The 19,401-nt window shown below is 35.4% G+C and overlaps 2 protein-coding genes across 2 annotated transcripts; one reads left to right on the top strand and one right to left on the bottom strand.

Moving 5' to 3' along the window:
- The first annotated feature begins 1,881 nt into the window (after positions 1–1,881).
- On the top strand, positions 1,882–4,182 carry LOC131158534 (uncharacterized). The gene is made up of 4 exons (XM_058113405.1): positions 1,882–2,132; positions 2,213–2,514; positions 3,174–3,238; positions 3,373–4,182. The coding sequence occupies exons 1-4, from the start codon at positions 1,882–1,884 to the stop codon at positions 4,180–4,182; spliced, it is 1,428 nt and encodes a 475-aa protein (XP_057969388.1).
- Positions 4,183–13,807: 9,625 nt separating this feature from the next.
- LOC131158128 (uncharacterized) lies at positions 13,808–14,865 on the bottom strand. Its single transcript, XM_058112749.1, has one exon. The coding sequence runs from the start codon at positions 14,792–14,794 to the stop codon at positions 14,168–14,170; it is 627 nt and encodes a 208-aa protein (XP_057968732.1). The 5' UTR covers positions 14,795–14,865; the 3' UTR covers positions 13,808–14,167.
- Between the last annotated feature and the right edge of the window lie 4,536 nt (positions 14,866–19,401).

Genomic DNA, 19,401 nt, shown 5'->3' with positions numbered 1-19,401 from the left:
TAATGTACTGTATTACACTGTTATTCTTGAAATGACTGCAAATATGCTTTTTCTGTAAACTTGATTTAGCATAATACAATTTGAGTAAAATAATATTCATGCCACACAATGCTGAATAAAGTCATAATTTTCATTCTAAAATCATATTTCCTGTACAACAGCAGTATTTTCCCAAATACGCATTTTTACCAACATACTCATATATATAATACGTGCTTCTTGAAAATTAATTTTCTAATAAGTAATAATGATTTTCATGGAAAATAACTGTTTTAGTTTACTCCCTTACCTGACTACTGAAAAGTCATTATAGTACTTAGTCCAACACCAGCAGGGTTCCCCGTTCAACACCCAGAAAACAATATTTCCCAAAACAAAACTTCAGTGTTCCTTCGAGTACTACATTTCCTACAACTATGGGAAAGGCAAATACTTCATAAAAAACCTTACCTGGAATGAAATCCAAGTTAACCCCACCAGCGATCCACCCTAGTAGATTTGAAGAGAACTCTCTTAGGAGTGTGGTGGTGGCTTCAGATCATCGAACCGACAAGAATCTGGCCTGAAAATTAGAGTGAAAGGGGAAGGGGCGAATAAGAGAGAGAGAGAGAGAGAGAGAGAGAGAGAGAGAGAGAGAGAGAGAGAGAGAGAGAGAGAGAGAGAGAGAGAGGAGGGTTTGTACGTGAAATTTCGGTTGAAAAATCAAGTTTAGGCTATTTATACACTGGCCTTTGTCGACGAGGTTAAGAAGGAAATTCGTCGGCGAATGCTTACTGCTCGTCGAGGAAATTTGGAACTGAAATATAGCCTCTCAGTATCTTCTCGTCAATGAGACACGTGTCCCCGTCGACGAGACACGTGTCCCCGTCGACGAGACCCTCATGTGTGCTCGTCGATGAACTCCTTGTGTTCATTGACAAGACCCGGTTTAAAATCCTTCGTTTCTCTCCTCCTCCTATTATTAAATTACGATAATTATTCGAGTCTCTACACGGCCAGCCAACTAAATCCAGTTTTCGAACCGCATAATCCAGTCATGGGGGTAAACATGACTTACGATTAATAGGCATAAAGGTGGTTTTTACAGTATATATATATATATATATATATATATATATATATATATATATATATATATATATATATATACCTATTTAATTACGTGTATAGAGTTATTGATGATTTGAAGGAAAAGTATATGTTTATGTGAACATGACCATTTTTGTGCCTAAATGATCTAAAAGAAACGTGTAAGGAAAAGCATAAAACATATATGTATATAATTAAATATTACAGTTACAATTTTAAAGTTAAAAGTTTAATTTAACAATTACAGTATATGGTTTTAAAATTTTACTGTTGTAGTTGATGACAAAAGTTTCATATAGAAAATTTTAAATTCACATTTATTTTAAAAGCAATTTTAAAGTTATAATATTAAATATTATTTTACGAAAGTATAATATTATGAAAGTTCATTTTGGCCACACACTAATAATAATCTTATTTACTTATTGATCGTCATCTCACACCAATCGTTATTTTATATTTTAGATGATTTTGAAGAGTATACCAGAAATCTGACGTAACATGTGCATAAGTGGGAGTAGAAAGAGGAGAGTAGAATAAAAATTTAACATAATGCAATTTAGAATATATTTGTGTTTTTTAGAATTTTAAAAATTCTTTTTTTAATAGGTGAAACATATATTATTAATAAAACTAATTAGTACTCTAATAATAAAAATAATTTAGATCTATGTGCGTGCGTCTGTTAAAAAATTTATATGTAGAAACTCATTCAAGTTTGGGTCCTCACAGTATGAGGTGCTCCAAAGAGGTCCTTATCTGGCGCACGTGAAGGCTTTACTCTTGAAAAAGATGCCTAAGCTCTTCCAGTTTGATGACAATGAGATGACAACTCTTCCTGTGTGGGTTCAATTAACCAATTTGCCTCTGGAACTCTGGTTTACAAATGCTTTGGGTAGAATTTGTTCTGAGATTGGGCGACCTCTCTATGCTGATAAGATGACTACCGGCAGAGAGAGACTCACCTATGCTAGAATCCTTGTGGAAGTGGATGTGGCCAAAGAAATCAAATGTAATGTGAAAATTTTTTGCCGGATGAGAAGGTGATTTATCAGAAAGGTTTATATGAAAAGCTCCCTAAGTACTGTAATTTCTGTAAGACTTTGTGGCATTCTGAGGCTAGTTGCATTGAAAAGCTAGCTTTTGAAAACCCAAAGACAATAAAGATCATGTCTTCTGACATTGAAGTTCCAACAACTGAAGGAGATCTGGTGAGGCCAGTGGAAGGGAAGGATTCTGAAGACAATGCTATACCTGAAAAGGAGTTGAGAAAGGTAGAGAAAGACAGAGGTAAAATTGTTACTCTTGCCCCTAGTGGCATTAAAGGTGTTGGAAAAGGTGTGGCTCAGTACAAGGAGAAAAACAAGAACCTCGCCTTAGTACCTGCAGAAAAGAAAACAGAAGGAGATGAGAGAACTGAGACAGGTGGAAAGAATTGACACTGATCTGGTTGTTGACAGAGTTACTGAAGGTGAAACTGATAAAGGCAAAGGAATAGAAGATGAAACAGATGGCTTTATTCAAGTGAAAAATAAGAATAAGGCCAAAAAGACGGTTAAAACTTGATATACATTGTTGGCCCACAACCTAAGAGCTTAAGCTTTTAGGTAAAGTGGTAATCTAACATGGTATCTGAGCTTTGGTTACCAAGAGGTCCTGGGTTCTAATCTTGTCGCCCGTCTTTATTCTGTGATATTATTTGTCATCTGTTTATCTCTCCACGTGCTATCGGGCTGCACGTGCAGGAGAGTGTTAAAACTTGATATACATTGTTGACCCACAACCTAAGAGCTTAAACTTTTAGGTAAAGTGGTAATCTAACATTGACTAAAGTCTAAAAGCAAAATGAAAGGAAAGGGGGCTCAATCCCTCTCCCTAAAAAAATGAAGTTAGCAGTCTGGAATATTAGGGGTTTTAACAAACCCCTGAAACACAATGGAGCCATTGACTTCATAAAAGAAAAAAAAAGATTGATGTGCTTGGAATCATTGAAACTAAGCTTTCTCAGAGTAATCTTGAGGAGGTGATGAAGAAGAAACTCTTTCATTAGAGACAATATAACAATTTTGACCAGCATAATGCAGGAATAATTTTGATTTGTTGGAACCCCGAGAAAGTTCACATTCAGCTCATTCAGAATAGTGCTCAGGTCATTCATTGCAGTATTAAATGTTTAGTTACTTCTAAAAGCTTTTGTTTGAGTTTTATATATGGATTTCATTTAATTGTGGCTAGAAGAAGTCTGTGGCAGGACATCAATCAGTTCAGTGATTCTTGTCAAAGTCTCTGGATGCTAATGGGAGTTTAAATAGCATTCTGTTTAGTGATGAGAAGAAGAATGGGCTTCCAGTGAAAGCTTATGAGACGAAAGATATGAGGTACAGTTTTATTGAGTCTGGGCTTTCAGATTTGAGTTCTTCAGGATGCTTCCTTACCTGGTCTAATGGTAGGGTTTGGAGTAAGTTGGATAAAGTGATGGTCAATTCAGTGTGGGCACAAACTGATTTCAGACCTCATGCTCATTTTCATCCCCTTGGTCATCTGTCAGATCATTCCCCTTGTGTTGTCTCCCTTCTTGATAAAGAAAGTAAAGGTAGAAGACCCTTCAAATTTTTTAACATGTGGTCTCAGCATGACAACTTTCAGAGTGCTGTTAGAGAAGGGTTGTACACCAAAATTCAGGGCAGCAATCAATTCAGATTTGCTAGGAAGCTGACAGCTATGAAGAGATCTCTAAGAGCTTTAAACTCAAGACACTTTCCCCATATTTCGGAGAGAGTTGATAGAGTTTCCTCTGAACTTTTGGAGGCTCAACAGATGCTGCAATGCAATCCTGATAATGAGAATTTACAGAGAATTGTTCTAAACAAGAGAAATGAGGCTACCAGATTGGACAAGGCTAATAGATCCTTCCTTGCTAAGTTAGCCAAAAATGATTACTTAAAGAAGTGTGACAGAGGCACCTCCGTTTTCCATTCCCTCATGAAAAGGCACCTGTCAAGGAATCACATCACCTCAATTAGCATGAGTAATGGTTGTTGTGTCGAGCACCCTATTTGTGCGAAACACCAATATTACAACTATTGTTATTGAATATATAAGAAATTAAAGTAATGCAGAAACTAATAATAAAACAGTAAAAAGAACAAGACAAGAAATTACCGAGGTTCAATATAGAATTACCTACGTCCTCGGGTGCCGACAATCAATCCACTACTTCTTGACAAAGTACAACTTTGAGGTATATTTTACAAATAGAGAGTTAAGCTCTTTATATAGTTTCAACTTCAAGTGTAAAAAACACTTCTCTCCGATGTGAGACAAATAATACAAAAAATTTAAAACAACTTTTTATATCAATGTGGAACTATTCTACCCATGTGGGACAAAAAACAACAAATCTCTACCTTGATGATAAATTCAACAAAAATGTTTCAGTCACCAACATTTTCTGGAGTTCCACATCATCGGCACCTTCCAAAAATATTCAGACTTGCAGAATATTGATCAAGTCCAAACAATATTTGAACTTGATTGTTGTCACAATCTTAATCAACATATCTGCGGGATTTTCAGTTGTAACAATCTTTTGAAGAAGTATCTTGCCTCCATCAATAATATCTCACATAAAATGAAACTGAACATCGATGTGCTTCGTTTGTGCATGGTAGACTTGGTTCTTTGCCAAATGAATAGTACTCTGGCTATCAGAGAACACAACAATGGCTTCTGAACAACTCCCAAATTTTCAAGTAAACCCTGCAATCAAATAGCTTCCTTAAGAGCCTCTGAAGCTGCCATGTACTTTGCTTTTGTTGAAGACAAGGTAATGGTAGATTGTAAGGTAGACCTCCAACTCACTGGACCATTAGCAAATATAAAAACATATCCAGTAGCTGATCAACATTTATCCAGATCACCTGCAAAATCAGAATCCACATATCCAACAACACGTTAATTAATAGTATTATTTTTCTCAAATATTATACCAACATCAAGCGTATTCATAATATATCTCAAAATCCATTTCACAGCTTGCCAATGTCCTTTACACAGATCATGCATATACTTGCTCACCATACTAACAGCTTATGAACTATCAAGTCTAGTACAAACCATTGCATACATTAGACTACCAACAACACTTGCATCATAAGGAACCTGTGACATATAATTACGTTCCTCATCTGATTTAGGAGAGAAAGCCGCACTAAGTTTGAAATGAGGAGCAAGAGGAGTGCTTACTGGTTTTGATTGCTCAAATATGCTAAAACTCTGTACTACCTTCTTCAAATACTATTTTTGAGACAAACTAACTCTTCCTCTCATTTTGTCTCTATGAATCTCCATGTCAAGTATCTTCTTTACTTCACCAAGATCTTTCATCTCAAAATTTTGACTTAACTGACTTTTCAACTTGTTGATTTCTTTCCTATTCTTTGAAGCTATTAACATATCATCAACATACAAGAGTAAATATATAAAAGATTCATTTTATAGTCTGCGAAAATAAACACATGATCATGTTTATTTTTTATGTACTTCTAACCCATCATAAATTGATGAAATCGTTTGTACCACTATCTTGGAGACTGTTTTAAACCATACAATGATTTACCTAGTTTACATACCCAATTTTCTTTTTCAGCAACCTAAAAATCCATTTGGATGAGTCATATAGATTTTCTCTTCCAAATCACCATATAAAAATGCAGTTTTTACATTGAACTGAACTAGTTCAAGATCAAATTGTGCTACCAAAGCCAAAAAAATTCAAATTTAAGAATGTTTAACAACTGGAGAAAATACCTCATTATAATCAATGCATTCCTTCTGTGCGTAGCCCTTAGCTACCAACCTAGTTTTGAAGCAAACATTATTTGCATCTGTAAATCCTTTTTTCTTTACATAAACCCATTTGCAACCAATTACTTTCTTACCCTTGGGTAGCTGGGCTGGCTCCCAAGTCTGATTCTGATGAAGAGACTGCATTTCTTCATCCATCGCTCTTTTCCACTTGTCTGATTCAGAGTTCCTCAACACTTCTTTGAAAGTGTAAGGAACATTATCATCCACAACTGGAAGTGTATAAGCCACCATATCAGTATACTGAGCAGGTTTTTGAATTTCTTGTCTTGGCCTCTAAAAAACGATTGATTCTTGTTGCTGTGAAAATTCTCGAATTGAAATCTTCTCTTCTTGTACACTATTCCCCACCATAACTGGAGAGTTACATTGTGTAGTCTCATTTCTCATCGAGTTTCCCAAAATTGTCTCAACCTCCACCTGTTGTTGAGTACCACTGATCTTCTCTTCAACTCGTGACTCCTTGCGTATTGTTTTCTTCATCATCACAAGTTCATCAAAAGTCACATCCCTACTTAAAATCATTTTTTTTCGTCTTTAGACACCAAAAATGGTATCCTTTGACTCATGCACTGATCCCCAACAACATTGATTTATTGGCTCTTAGATCCAATTTAGATTCTTTAACATAATAATAAGCTATAGTACCAAATATATGTAAAGAATCATAATCCCTAGCAGACTTTCTAGACCATACCTCATAGGATGTTTTTCCCCCTATTGTAGATGATGGTAGATGATTGATGAGATGACATGTATATCTAATAGCCTCAACTCAAAACCTTTTGTCTAACCCAGCATTAGACAACATACATCGAACTTTCTCCAGCAAAGTATGATTCATGCGCTTTTCTACCCCATTCTGCTAAGGTATATCTCAAACTGTGAAGTGTCGAGCAATACCTTCATCCTGACTTACCTTCATAAACGGGTCACTCGTGTATTCACCGTCATTATCTGATTTGAGCCGTTTAATCTTTTTGCTAGTTTGAGTTTTAACTAATTTTTTCCACTTAAGGAAAATATCATACACTTCATTTTTATGCTTCATAGAATACACCCAAACTCTTTTGGAAAAATCATTAACAAAAGTGACAAAATAATGCATACCACCCAACGAAGTCTTTTTTGTGGGCCCCCATACATCTGTATGGATGTAGTCTAAAATACCTTCAGTCTGGTGGATTGTAGTGTCAAATTTCACTCTAGTTTGTTTTTCTAGAATGCTATGCTCACAAAATTCAAGTTTGCACAACTTTGCAACCTTTAACAAACCTCGCTTAGCTAATTGTTGCAAAGATTTTTCTCCTGCATGTGCTAATTGCATATGCCATAATCTGGTTGTATCTGAACCTACATCTTTCTGAGAAACAACAGCTACTGAGCCAATAATTGTACTACGTTGTAAATAATATAAGTTATTTTTCCTTATTCCTTGCATCACCACCAGCGCCCCTAATTTAATCTTTAAGGTTCCATCTTTCAAAGTGATAGTGAACCCTTTAGATTCTAAGGCACCTAATGAAATCAGATTCCTATAGGCTTAGAACATAAATAATATCAGTTAAGGTCTTAATAATTCCATTTTGACATTTTAATTGTATTGATCCTATTCCAGTTGTTTTACAAGTATTATCATTTCTCATAAAAACAACCCCACCATTTAATTTTTCAAAATTAGAAAATCATTCCCTATTGGGACACATGTGATAGAAACAACCAGAATCCAAAATCCACTCACCAAAATAATGTGACGAAGATGTTTCAACAAGAGAAAAATCTGACTCACTTCCATCATCATTGGCTATATTGGCATTAGAATGTGCTTTACCCTTATTTTTCTACTGTAATTTAGGGCAATCTTTCTTTCAATGCCCTTTCTCATGACAAAAGGTGCATTCATCTTTAGCAGGTCTACCACAAGATTTACTCCTCCCATGAGATTTACTCATTCTTCTAGGCATACGACTCTGAGAACGTCCCCTTATTGTTAGTGCTTCTGCTGTTTCTTTATGGACCCTCTGATCCTTTTTTCTACATTTAGTACTAATCAATGCAGTACAAACAATATCATAAGTAACTTGATCTTTCCCATACAATAAAGTGGTGGTCAAGTGTTCATAATCATCAGGGAGAGAATTCAATAACAATATGACTTTATCCTCATCTTTCACCTTTTCATCCAAATTTAACTAATCGGTCAAAATTTTATTGAAAGCATTTATATGGTCATTAATCGAAATACCTGGTTGAAACTGGAAGTGAAACAAATTCTTTTTCAAATAGAGTCGATTTTCTAGACTCTTGGTCATAAATGTATCTTCCAATATCTTCCATAATTTCTTTGTAGATGTCTCCCTCATAACACAATATTTTTGATTTTTAGCAAAACATAGACGAATCATACCACATGTCTGACGATTGATCTTTTCCCAATCTCTGTCACCCATATCTATTGGTTTATCATCCGAAACAATATCTAATTCCTGTTGATACAAGATATCCATCACCTCACATTGTCATATACCAAAATTATTGGTACCATCAAATTTCTCAACTTCAAATCAAGCATTAATTATTGTCTTCAATGATGATGTCGAAGCCGAAGGGGTTGGAGTTCGTGTGGAAAGAGTTTCTTCTACTGCTGCACTAGTTTTTGTCATCTTCTATATATTCAATAGCAACCAACAAAGCAAAAGGCCTAAAATGAATAGTACGTACCAACTGTGTCTACTTTATTTTATCTTATGAAATTCTACTTTGACCAGACCAACCTCTAGGGAGCGACTAAGTCGCAACGGTCTCTAAGCACTCGCTTAGACAAGGTCTTTCTTAGGCATCAAATGTGGAATCAAGGATCCTAACAGAGGAACACCTCCGTATCGACACTATTTAACCTAGCTCTGATACTAATTGTTGTGCCGGGCACCCCACTTGTGTCAAACACCAATACTACAACTATTGCTATTGAATACATAAGAAACTAAAGTAATGTAGAAACTAATAATAAAATAGTAAAAAGAATAAGACAAGAAATAAACGAGGTTCGATATAGAATTACTTACGTCCTCTGGTGCTGACGATCAATCCACTACTTCTTGACAAAGTACAACTTTGAGGTGTGTTTGACAAATGGAGAGTTGAGCTCTTTATATATCTTTAACCTCAAGTCCAAAAAACACTTTCCTCCAATGTGGGACAAATAATACAAAAAATTCAAAACAACTTTTTATACCAATGTGGAACTATTCTACCAATGTGGGACAAAAATAATAATGGTGACAACACTACTTCCCAAAGTCAAGTTGCTGATGAATTCCTGAATTTCTACAAAGACCTGCTGGGCACTAATGAGTCTTGCTACCCTATTGACCCTTGTGTGATTGAAAAAGGTAAAATTATTAATTATGAGTAGAATAAGAACATGATGTTGGAAGTCACTAATAAGGAGATTAAAGAAGCCTTATAAAGCATTGGTGAGGACAAATCTTCAGGTCCAGATGGTTACTTATCGGGCTTCTTCAAGAATGCTTGCGGTACAACTAGTGAGGACTTTTGTTTTGTAGTCAAAATTTTTTTTGTTAAAGGTAAGTTGCTGAAACAGTTGAACCACACAGCTTTAGCTGTCATTCCAAAGTCCAAGCATGCTTATTCTATTGAGGAATTTAGACCAATTGCTTGTTGCAATGTGGCCTACAAAGTGATTGCTAAGATCATGGCTGATAGGATCAAGCCTTGTCTTGACACCCTTGTCAACCCTACTTAATTTAACTTTGTCCACTAGAGAAGCATGGTAAAAAACATTAATTTGGTGTGGAATATTGTGGGAAAATATGCTAGAAAAAGATCTCCCCAAGGTTTATGCTTAAAATTGATCTCAAGAAATCCTATGACTCTATTTCTTGGTCCTTTCTTAGACAAATGCTTGCCCATTTGAATTTTTCAAGCTTTATGGTAGAAATAATTATGCAATTTGTAGAAACAACTTTGTACTCAATTGCTTTGAATGGTGAATACAATGGTTTCTTCATTGGTAAAAAGGGATTGAGACAAAGGGACCCCTTATCCCTCTTACTGTTTGTGCTTTGTATGGAATACTAGTCAAGACTTCTTAAAGGCCTTGAAAGTAATTCAAATTTCAAGTTCCATCCTTAGCGTGGAGACCTCAAGATTACTCATTTAGCCTTTGCAGATGACCTGATCTTATTCGTTAGGGATGTTATTGTAACGCCCCAACCTGGGTCTGTTAGGGAGCACTGCGTCTCTCCTCCTCCACCTAGACCAAACAACAGAGGGGCAGGCCTTATCGGACTAATGACTAGCCCCACAGACTAACACGTGTCCTTTTCAATGTGTTTTATCCTCACTTATACACTTCCTAAGAAAATTTCCTAGAATGTCACCCATCCCAAGATTACTCCAAACCAAACACGCTTAATCGTGAAGTTCTTATAAGAAGACTTTAAAAAAGAAATGTATACCTTGTTGATATGGGTAGTAACATCTAATCCTTTTAACTCTTTCTTCCACAGGGTATCACATTCTCCCCCACTTACAGAACGCAACGTTCTCGTTGCGAACCCACATTTCCAAACTCAGGCGATGTGAATGCCATCACATTTCCAGTTGGGTAATCGCTCTAATACCATTTTGTAATGTCCCAACCTGGGTCTGCCAAGGAACACTGCGCCTCTTCTTGTCCACCTGGACCAGACAACAGGGGGAGGGCCTTATCGGACTAATGACTAGCCCCACGACTAACACGTGTCATTTTTAATGTGTTTTGTCCTCACTCAAACACTTTCTGAGAAAACTTCCCAAAAGGTCACCCATCCCAAGATTACTCCAAGCCAAACTTTCTTAACCGTAGAGTTCTTATGGGAAGACTGCCGAAAAAAAAAAGTACACCTTGTTGATATGAGTAGTAACATCTAATCCTTTTAAGTCTTTCTTTCATGGGATATCACTGATATTCCTTCTATTAAGTTGATCATGGTTTGTCTTCATAAATTCTCAGCTTGTTCAGGTCTGAAAGCAAACAACCAGTTTTCAAATCTGTTTGTAGCTGGGATTAATTTTTAGGACATGCAGGAAATTAGGGAGCTTACTGAATTTGCTAAAGGTGAGTTCTCGTTTAGATATCTTGGTATTCCCCTTGCTTCCACAAGGCTAAATGTTATACACTATACTCACTTGATAAACAAAATTGGCAATCTATTTAGTTCTTGGCCGAGAAATACTCTATCTTATGCAAGTAGATTGGAACTTGTTACTTCAGCTATTCAAGGGGTTGAATGCTTCTAGTTGGCCATTTTGCCTATCCCTAAGGTTGTGGTGAATCAAATAATTAAATTATGTTGGGCTTTCATTTGGGGTGGGAGAAAAAAGCCACTAGTTCCTTGGAAAGTTGTTTTCCTCCCTAAAGAAGGTGGTTTGGGAGTGATTGAGCTCAACACCTAAAACAATTCCCTTTTGGCGAAGGCCTTGTGGAATATTCAGGCTAAGGAAGACTCTCTATGGTCTAAATGGGTAAACCATAATTATTTGAAGGGAAGAAGTATTTAATTGGGAAGTCGAAAGTAAGCATGATGACTCTCCTATATTTAAAAAGATGGTGGAAATAAAGAACTTAATTATTAAGGAGAAATTTGATTTTGCTACTGCTGATAACCATTTTAGAACTTGGCATCAGGAAGATAACCTTTGTTGTAAAAAGATCTATCACCACGAGAGAGACAAAGAAAAGAAGAGTCTATTGGAAGGCAAAAGTGTGGAAATCTAACTGCTGCCCGAAATATGATTTTGTTCTTTGGCTTGCGGTCAAAGAAAAACTTTTAACTAACGATAAACTGGTTGATTCTGACCAAGTTTGTTCCCTGTGCAGGTCTAAAGTGGAATCTATTGATCACCTATTCTTTAATGCACTTTATCATATTCAGTTTGGAGCTTTCTAAGGAGCTAGTTAGGAATAAAAGGAAGATGACAACCATTAAAGCGGCTCTTAAATGACTTCACAGAGAGGCTAGAGGGACAAGTATTTAAGCTATTTCTAAGAAGACTTGTTTTACTGCTACTATCTACTTCATTTGGCATTTTAGAAGAAAGCTCAAATTTGAAGGGAAAGTGGCTCTTATAGTAGCAATCATCAAAACAATTCAGTCCCACACCTACAAGATGATGTACAACAAATATCCATTCCTCTCGATTTGGAAGAACCCTAGAATGGAAGTTCAGACTATTTTGTTAGATGGCTTGCATTGACCTTTGGCTTTTTCCCCTTTATTTTAATAGGTTTTATAGAGGTAATGCTTTGTAAAGCCTTCTTGGCACTGGTATGCCTAGTTTTTATGTTTTTCTTGTTTCTATTTAGGAGGCTTGATCCCCGAGCCTTGCATTTGTTTAGTTGATAGGTTTTATAGAGTTCTTTGCTTTGTAAAGCCTTTTTGGCCCTGGGAATGCCCAGGTACTGTGCTTTTGCTTGTGTTTTGTTTGTGGGTTTTGGTTTGCCCTTTTTCGGGATATGCTCAGTTTATCTGCACATATCCATTTTGGTTAATACATTTACATTTATGATGAAAAAAAAAAAACATTTTTCTTAATCTATAACAAATTTATTAATTACTTATATATAGTGAAAAAATTGAATAGCAAGCCCATGATATCATTGGTGATCCCACGTGACAGTGGCAAATTAAATGAAATAGAGTGAATCTCACTTATTTCATCTAATTAAGTGTTTTCATGTAAGTTCCATCTAATAAAGTTCAATCATGTAGCCCCGTGACTATTATGACTCAAAATATTTAAGGTAAAAAATACCAATCTCTCATGAGATTTAGTCAAAAAACAATAACCTTCCATAAAATTTTAAAATTTTTAAAAATTTTTTCTAAAGTTTTAAAAATCTCAGGAAACTCTCCTGAGATTTGTCAAAAAAATGTAATTTTTTTTATATTTTACAAAAAAATAATTTTTTTAAGGGAATGCATGCATCTTTTTAACCAACGACAATGATATTTTTAAAATCTTACAAGAGACTTATGATATTTTTAAAATAGTACGTGAGAACTCTATCTTTTCACCAAACCATGATTTGAAATTGTAAGTAATCTTAACATAATTTCTATTTTTAAAATAAAAACTTAAAATATTTAAAAACTTATAATCTACAAAAATCATATTATATACAAAATTACATGCACATATACCAAATAAAAATTAATTATTTGAAAAACAGCTAAACAAAAAAAGCCAAAAAAGCTGCAAAAACTTAACTTTAAAAAAAAAATATTTTACTTATTTAGTATTCTAATGCAAGCAATTAAATTTATATTATTTTATAATTATAGTATAGAAATTACCATTTGATCTTGTATTAAAAACTTAGAACTAATAATTTTAACAAAATGAAACTTAAATTATTTTATAATTTAAAATAATTAAAAATAAAAAATAAAAAAGCAGTAAAAATAATCTCTTATTTTCTTGGGAACGTCGGGAAAAAATTAAAAAAAAAAACTATAGGCGGATTCCAATCCGACCAGTCAGTAGAAGTCATCTAGTAATATCCCCCTTTTGTGCAAAACTACCGGCGCCATTCCAATCAGAGGGGCGCACCACCGTATTGCGCTGAATTTAAAAAGCAATAAATATAAAAATAAATAAAACTAAAAATACTAAATTTTAAAAAATAGAAATAAGAAACGCACATCACCTTCAAGAAATCCGAATCAATCCAAAGCCGGCGCATACGGCTCAAATCCAAACTGCCATTCAATTTCTCAGAGAATCCTAACCACCGAATGCAAGCATAATGCCAAATAAAAAATTAATCATACTGCAACAGTGCAAATTATATGAAACCCTGCACATTCACATTAATTTTCCCCCCAAATCGCAAATAGCCTTTGAACAAAATTTAAACCTCCGATTGATACCGAAATCTCTCATTCTAATTTTTCCAATTTCAAGATTTATCAAATTTTCAGTTTTGAAGCAAAAAAATTAAGAAATGGATGATGCCAACGGATCAGTGAATTTTGAGGTCTTCAACCCTATAGAAAATCTGTCTCCAGTTTTCGGGGTTTCGGCCTCGAAAGAACACGATCAAGGTCTTCAGTCCACTCAGCGAGTCAAACCGCCATTCGTCGGAACTCTTGATATTTACAGGATTTTGATGACTATACAGAGCGCTCTAGAACTTTCTGAATGCCTAAGGATCTTCAGCCTTCGACGTGATGGAGAGCCGACTCGGCCGCGGCTGGAAAGCGGCTCTTCTCCTCTGCTGATGCGAGGATGGCCTTATCAAAGTCGCCAGAGCTCTCTTCACCCATTCGCCCTCCACAGTGCCGATTCGCACCAGCGAGTTCTTCATAGCCGATCTCCTAGCATCCAACCCGTTCGAATGATACGACGCCATTTGACTCTGACCACGGGGAGTGTGATTGCCACTCAAATTCTTGTGCAAACTGCACCGAAACGACCCCGGATGCGTCGTCGGCGAGCACATACACGTCTTCTTCTTGCCGGAGAAGCCATTGTTGCTCGGCTTCTTCACGACCTGATGCGAGACAGCGAACGATCGGTTGGGAGAAACCGGTCGATCAATGGCGAACCGGACAGAACGAGACGACTGTCCGGTGCCACACAGATTGACGCGAGTCGGAGAAGATGGCCTCCCCAAGAGACTCGAAGACGGAGAGGAGAAAGTCGAAATCGATGAAGCGAATGCTGAAGAAGACGATGAGCAGAACCTCCCCGAAGGAGAAATTGACCTTTGAAAGGCGCTCGATGTGTGGAGAACAGGTCCGCTTTGCTTGGTTCTAGACGAGGTCGCCATTGTTGTACCACGAGAGAGAGAGAGAGAGAGGGAAAGATTTTCTTGAGAAGGCCGTTCGGCTTTCTAGTTTGGCAAACCTTGCTTGGGTCAAGGAGGGTATTTATGAGCGTGAAGAAGATAGACTGAAGTGTAATTAGGGGTGATTTTGAGGGTTATTTTGTCTTTTCACATCAAACTTAAAACCTAATGGAATTATGATAGCAGCCGTTGGTTGGGAAAACCGGACGTGGGTTAGGGTTTCCTTTTCAGGTCCAGTGGGTCGGGAGGAAGGACGAAAGCTATGGGCTGTCAAGGATATCTATGCACGCGCTTTCACCGAGCGTGTTCAACACGGCCTGCCTTCTCGCATATATTAATGCCGGTTTTGATCAATACTCCACAAAATAAACACTAAAAGATAACTATACCTCGTCAGAAGTTCCCATTAATAAGAAGCACTATATATAAAAAATAACATTTAAAACTTACCCAACTCTAAATTTATCCCCCAAACTATCAATCATTTACAATAAGCTTGTAAATGTTTCAAAATTTTTTTGAAATGAAAAATGAAGCTTATAAGAACCAATAATGTCGCATGTTCACGTGACAAACAGAAAAAGAATGGGCGATCCACCGTGTCTTACCTAATTGCCACGTTAACCGATAATCATCTCACAATTAATATCATTACTCAGTTGACTTATCGAAAAGTGAAGCTTATCAAAATGAATAATGTCGCATATTTACATTGTAAGTAAAGAAGAATGGGCAACAGATTGTGTCTTACCAACTTGCTCAATTATATCGCAAATCCTTGTCTCTTTCTTTAACTTCCGATCGAACGCAAAGAGATTTAAATGCCGACACTGTTTTGGACATGTGGCAAAATAAATCTGACTAATTAAATGTAAATAATTTATTTGTCTCTAGTACAAATAATTTGCTATAAAATTTTAAAATTTTAACATTTGTCAAATTATGATTATTGTCTACTAATCAATTATTTATTTCTTATTGAGAACAACATTTCTTTAATTTTTCTATTTTTATTGCAATAGTGTCATCTTATTTCAACTATAATTTTTTTATTAAATAGTAAAATCTTAATTTTTTTTGTCATTATTGATTTTAATGGACCCTTTCCAAAAGCACAAAGATTATGAGTATAAAGAAATAATGTCAATAATGAATATGGCTGTATGGCATATGGGCAAGCAACTTGCTCCTATATAAAGCAATGAATTTTTTGGGAAGCCATAATTGAAGAATAAAATTCTATACAAATATGACTGATTAAGTTTTTCGAATTATAAATTATTAAATGTATTGACTAAGTTTAAGGCGGTAAATGATATTTGAATAAACTTAAGAAATAATGATTTATTTTAATACACCATTTAAAGTATCTGCTGCGCAAAACATCTAATTTAGCATGGATCAAATCTAAACACTTCAAAATTTACCAAGAACTCGTTTTATTCTCTATGAAGACAAGGGCTTATGCTAAAATATTCTATTTTTATTTAGGACCTTCCGTCTTCCATTTATTTAAGATTTGCACATTTATAGGATTTTATACTATTTTTTTGTTGATTTTTCAAAGTTGAGATTTGGATTTTGATATCAAAGGATTTTTCAAGAAGCTTAGATTTTTTTCAATTTTTTCATGTAATGACATTCGAAGCATTTGCGCTCTCAATTAATCCATTGAAATAATGGTATATTCCCTATTCTCTTTGCACTAAAATACTACAATTTAATTTCAATTGGAAGTCGTAATCCTTACAACTCAAATCTTGACTTTTAATCAAGAAAACTTTTATATTTTGTTACACAATTATGAAATGTAATGGAACAAAATTGGTCTTTGTGATTTCACATATTCATCATATAATTTTAACTTCATTTCACTATCTATCAATTTCAATCTCGTGTACTAAACATTTTGTCAATTTATTACGAGTGCCTTGAAAAATTTTTAGATGGCCCTGGTTTGATAGGGGATAAAATAACAATGTTATGACCTAATCAAGTGACAAATGGAAAGCATATTAATTTAAAAATTATGAATAAAACCTAAATAAATTAAATAATGAAGAGATATGGTAAATCCTATAACATCCTAGAATAACCCTATGTTTAGAGAGACTTTAGATTCATAATTGTATTGAATTTTGATAAGATGTAATATAAAATTATATTGAAATTTATCCAAATCCACTCAAATTTAAATCTAAGATCCAAAATCCATACTCCTAAACGCGGCATAGAATTATTTGTGATTTATTCTAGGGAAAACTTGCCTATAGGAGGGAAAGACCAAAAGACATTGAGGAGGAGGAAGAAAGGGGATTAAAAATTCTAGGGTACTTTAAGTTGTTAACGGTAAGGTTTCATGGCCTAACAAGCTACTTAAGAACTAATTACTCCAAGCTTATGTGTGACAAACAAGTTGTAAATGAATTCAAGATTGAAGGAACTATTACGGACCTAGAAATTGGCAAAACTTGACAGAAAATCAAAATTTTCATTATAGTATTTAATTGATTGTAATTTTGAGCATATTTGATTGTATCTTTGAGTCATAATTGTATATAATCTCTAAAGAAATTGAATAATCATGGCACAAAGTATTTTAAAAAAAAAAGAAGTGAAGGAGACTATTCTAGGATTCACAACTTGGGCAGTCGACTAGCCCACAATAGCCGGTCAATTAGCCAAAGCAGTAGTAGTAGGCAACCAACTAGCTCTAGTAGGCGGTCGACCGATCCGCCTAGTTTTGGCTTCAATGGTGTAACATTTTACTCTAATGGCTAGTGATAGGTTGACTAGTCTCTGCAAGTGATCGATCAATCTAACTTGAAACAGACCTTAATGAGCATAAAATAGCTAGTTTTTTTATGTTTCCATGCATGCAAGCCCTTAAAAGCCAAATGAAAATTCACCAAGCATATTATTTTGATATTTGAAAGTTGCAATAGTTATCATCTTTCAAAAACTCAATTGTGCCCTAATTTGCTCTCTTGTGCCACAAGCTTACTCATTTCTTGAGAGTTTTCTATTTGTGCTCACATTTGTGTGTCTTTCCTAGTGAGGAATTTTCTTCTCTTTGATTCAACTACATCATATTTGATGTCCTTGCCACTAGTGAAGCAAGGGAATTGTAAAGGATTCAAATTTAGTGGAACCTCTAAGTGAGTTGGTCTTTGAGAAAGTGGATGTAGGCTTAAGGAAGTCAAACCACTATAAAGAGTTTGCATTTTCTTCTCTTTATCTTATTTACTTTTGTATATTTCTTGTAATTAAAACTAATTTTATTAAATCTAATTCAGCCCCTTTTGGGTTGCCACTTGGGCTAACAATTGGTATTAGAGCAAGCGTTCTATTTTTGCAAACTTAACCACCTTAAAGTTAATCCTGTTGAGAATTCCACTTGTGAGCTTGTCCCACATTGGAAAATTAGAGTAGATGATGTGTACTTATGTACATGGTTGGACCCAAGATCCAATAGACTTAAACTTTTGAGTCAAGTTGGTGTTCATTCATGTGTATTAAGCCCACCTATAGGCTCCTCCGGTCCTAACAAGTGGTATCAGAGCCGATGGTTCGTAACTCTGGGTTAGTAACATTGTAAAAGTCGAGACGTGAAGCTAATTCTCCTGACGTGCTAATAGTTGGAGAATCAAGTGTGTGACCGGGGCTAATAAGGATCATCTAAACTTGGGATGGATCTGAATAGGGTCAAGGCGTGGGAGGTAGGATTGGTTCGGAGGCATGTGGAATGCAATTTATGGTACATAAGACGCCAGTGGTAAGGCCCACTTGAGCAATTGTTAAGGAATTAGGCTTACTCCCATAAGGGAGATGGTTTCTATTCAAGGGGGAGGGGTTGGAACTCACAAGTGAGGGGGAGATTGTTAAGAATTTCACTTGTGAGCTTGTCTCACATTGGAAAATTAGAGTGGATAATGGGTGCTTATATACATGGTTGGACCCAAGATCCAATAGACTTAAGCTTTTGAGTCTAGCTGGTGTTCATCCATGTGTTTCAAGCCCACCCATAAGCTCTTCTGGTCCTAACAAATCCATGATAGCCATTAATGTTGATTTTAAGGGTTCTCCACCATTAGACCACCATTTTTCAATGGAACTGAATTTTCTTAATAAAAAAAATAAAATGACCATTTTTCTAAACTCCGTTGAATTTGAAGTGTGGGATGTTATCTAAGAGGGATAACTCCCCCAATCATTGTGGAGGATAAAGAAGTTAAACCAAAACCTAGAAATAGGTGAGATGAAGATGAAAACTGCATGCATCAAATAAATACTAAAGCCATGAACATACTTCATTGTGCACTTGACCATGGTGAATTTAATAGCATTATAGGATGCACATCTACGTACAAAACAAATTTAGGGCACACTCCATGTGATACACAAGGGAACATCTAGGGTAAAGTTATCTAGAATTTATATAATTGTAACCAAATATAAAATTTTTGAAATGAAACATGATGTGAGAAGATCAATGATATGTTTACTAGGTTTACAAATATCATAAATGTCTTGAAATATCTTGGTACGAATTACATTAACTTTGAACTTGTGCGAAGGATTCTTGGGTG

Source organism: Malania oleifera, chromosome 6, assembly GCF_029873635.1.
Source record: "Malania oleifera isolate guangnan ecotype guangnan chromosome 6, ASM2987363v1, whole genome shotgun sequence".
Classification (NCBI taxonomy): domain Eukaryota; kingdom Viridiplantae; phylum Streptophyta; class Magnoliopsida; order Santalales; family Ximeniaceae; genus Malania; species Malania oleifera.
Note: the sequence above shows the minus strand (reverse complement) of the source record. Positions and strands in the feature narration are given on the sequence as shown.

Coding starts and splice junctions, on each gene's coding strand:
- LOC131158534 (XM_058113405.1), top strand. CDS start 1,882: ATGCCTAAGCTCTTCCAGTTTGATGACAATGAGATGACAACTCTTCCT. Junction 2,515..3,173: donor AGATGAGAGAACTGAGACAG/GTGGAAAGAATT, acceptor AGCATAATGCAG/GAATAATTTTGATTTGTTGG. Junction 3,239..3,372: donor TCATTCAGAATAGTGCTCAG/GTCATTCATTGC, acceptor TTCTTGTCAAAG/TCTCTGGATGCTAATGGGAG.
- LOC131158128 (XM_058112749.1), bottom strand. CDS start 14,794: ATGGCGACCTCGTCTAGAACCAAGCAAAGCGGACCTGTTCTCCACACA.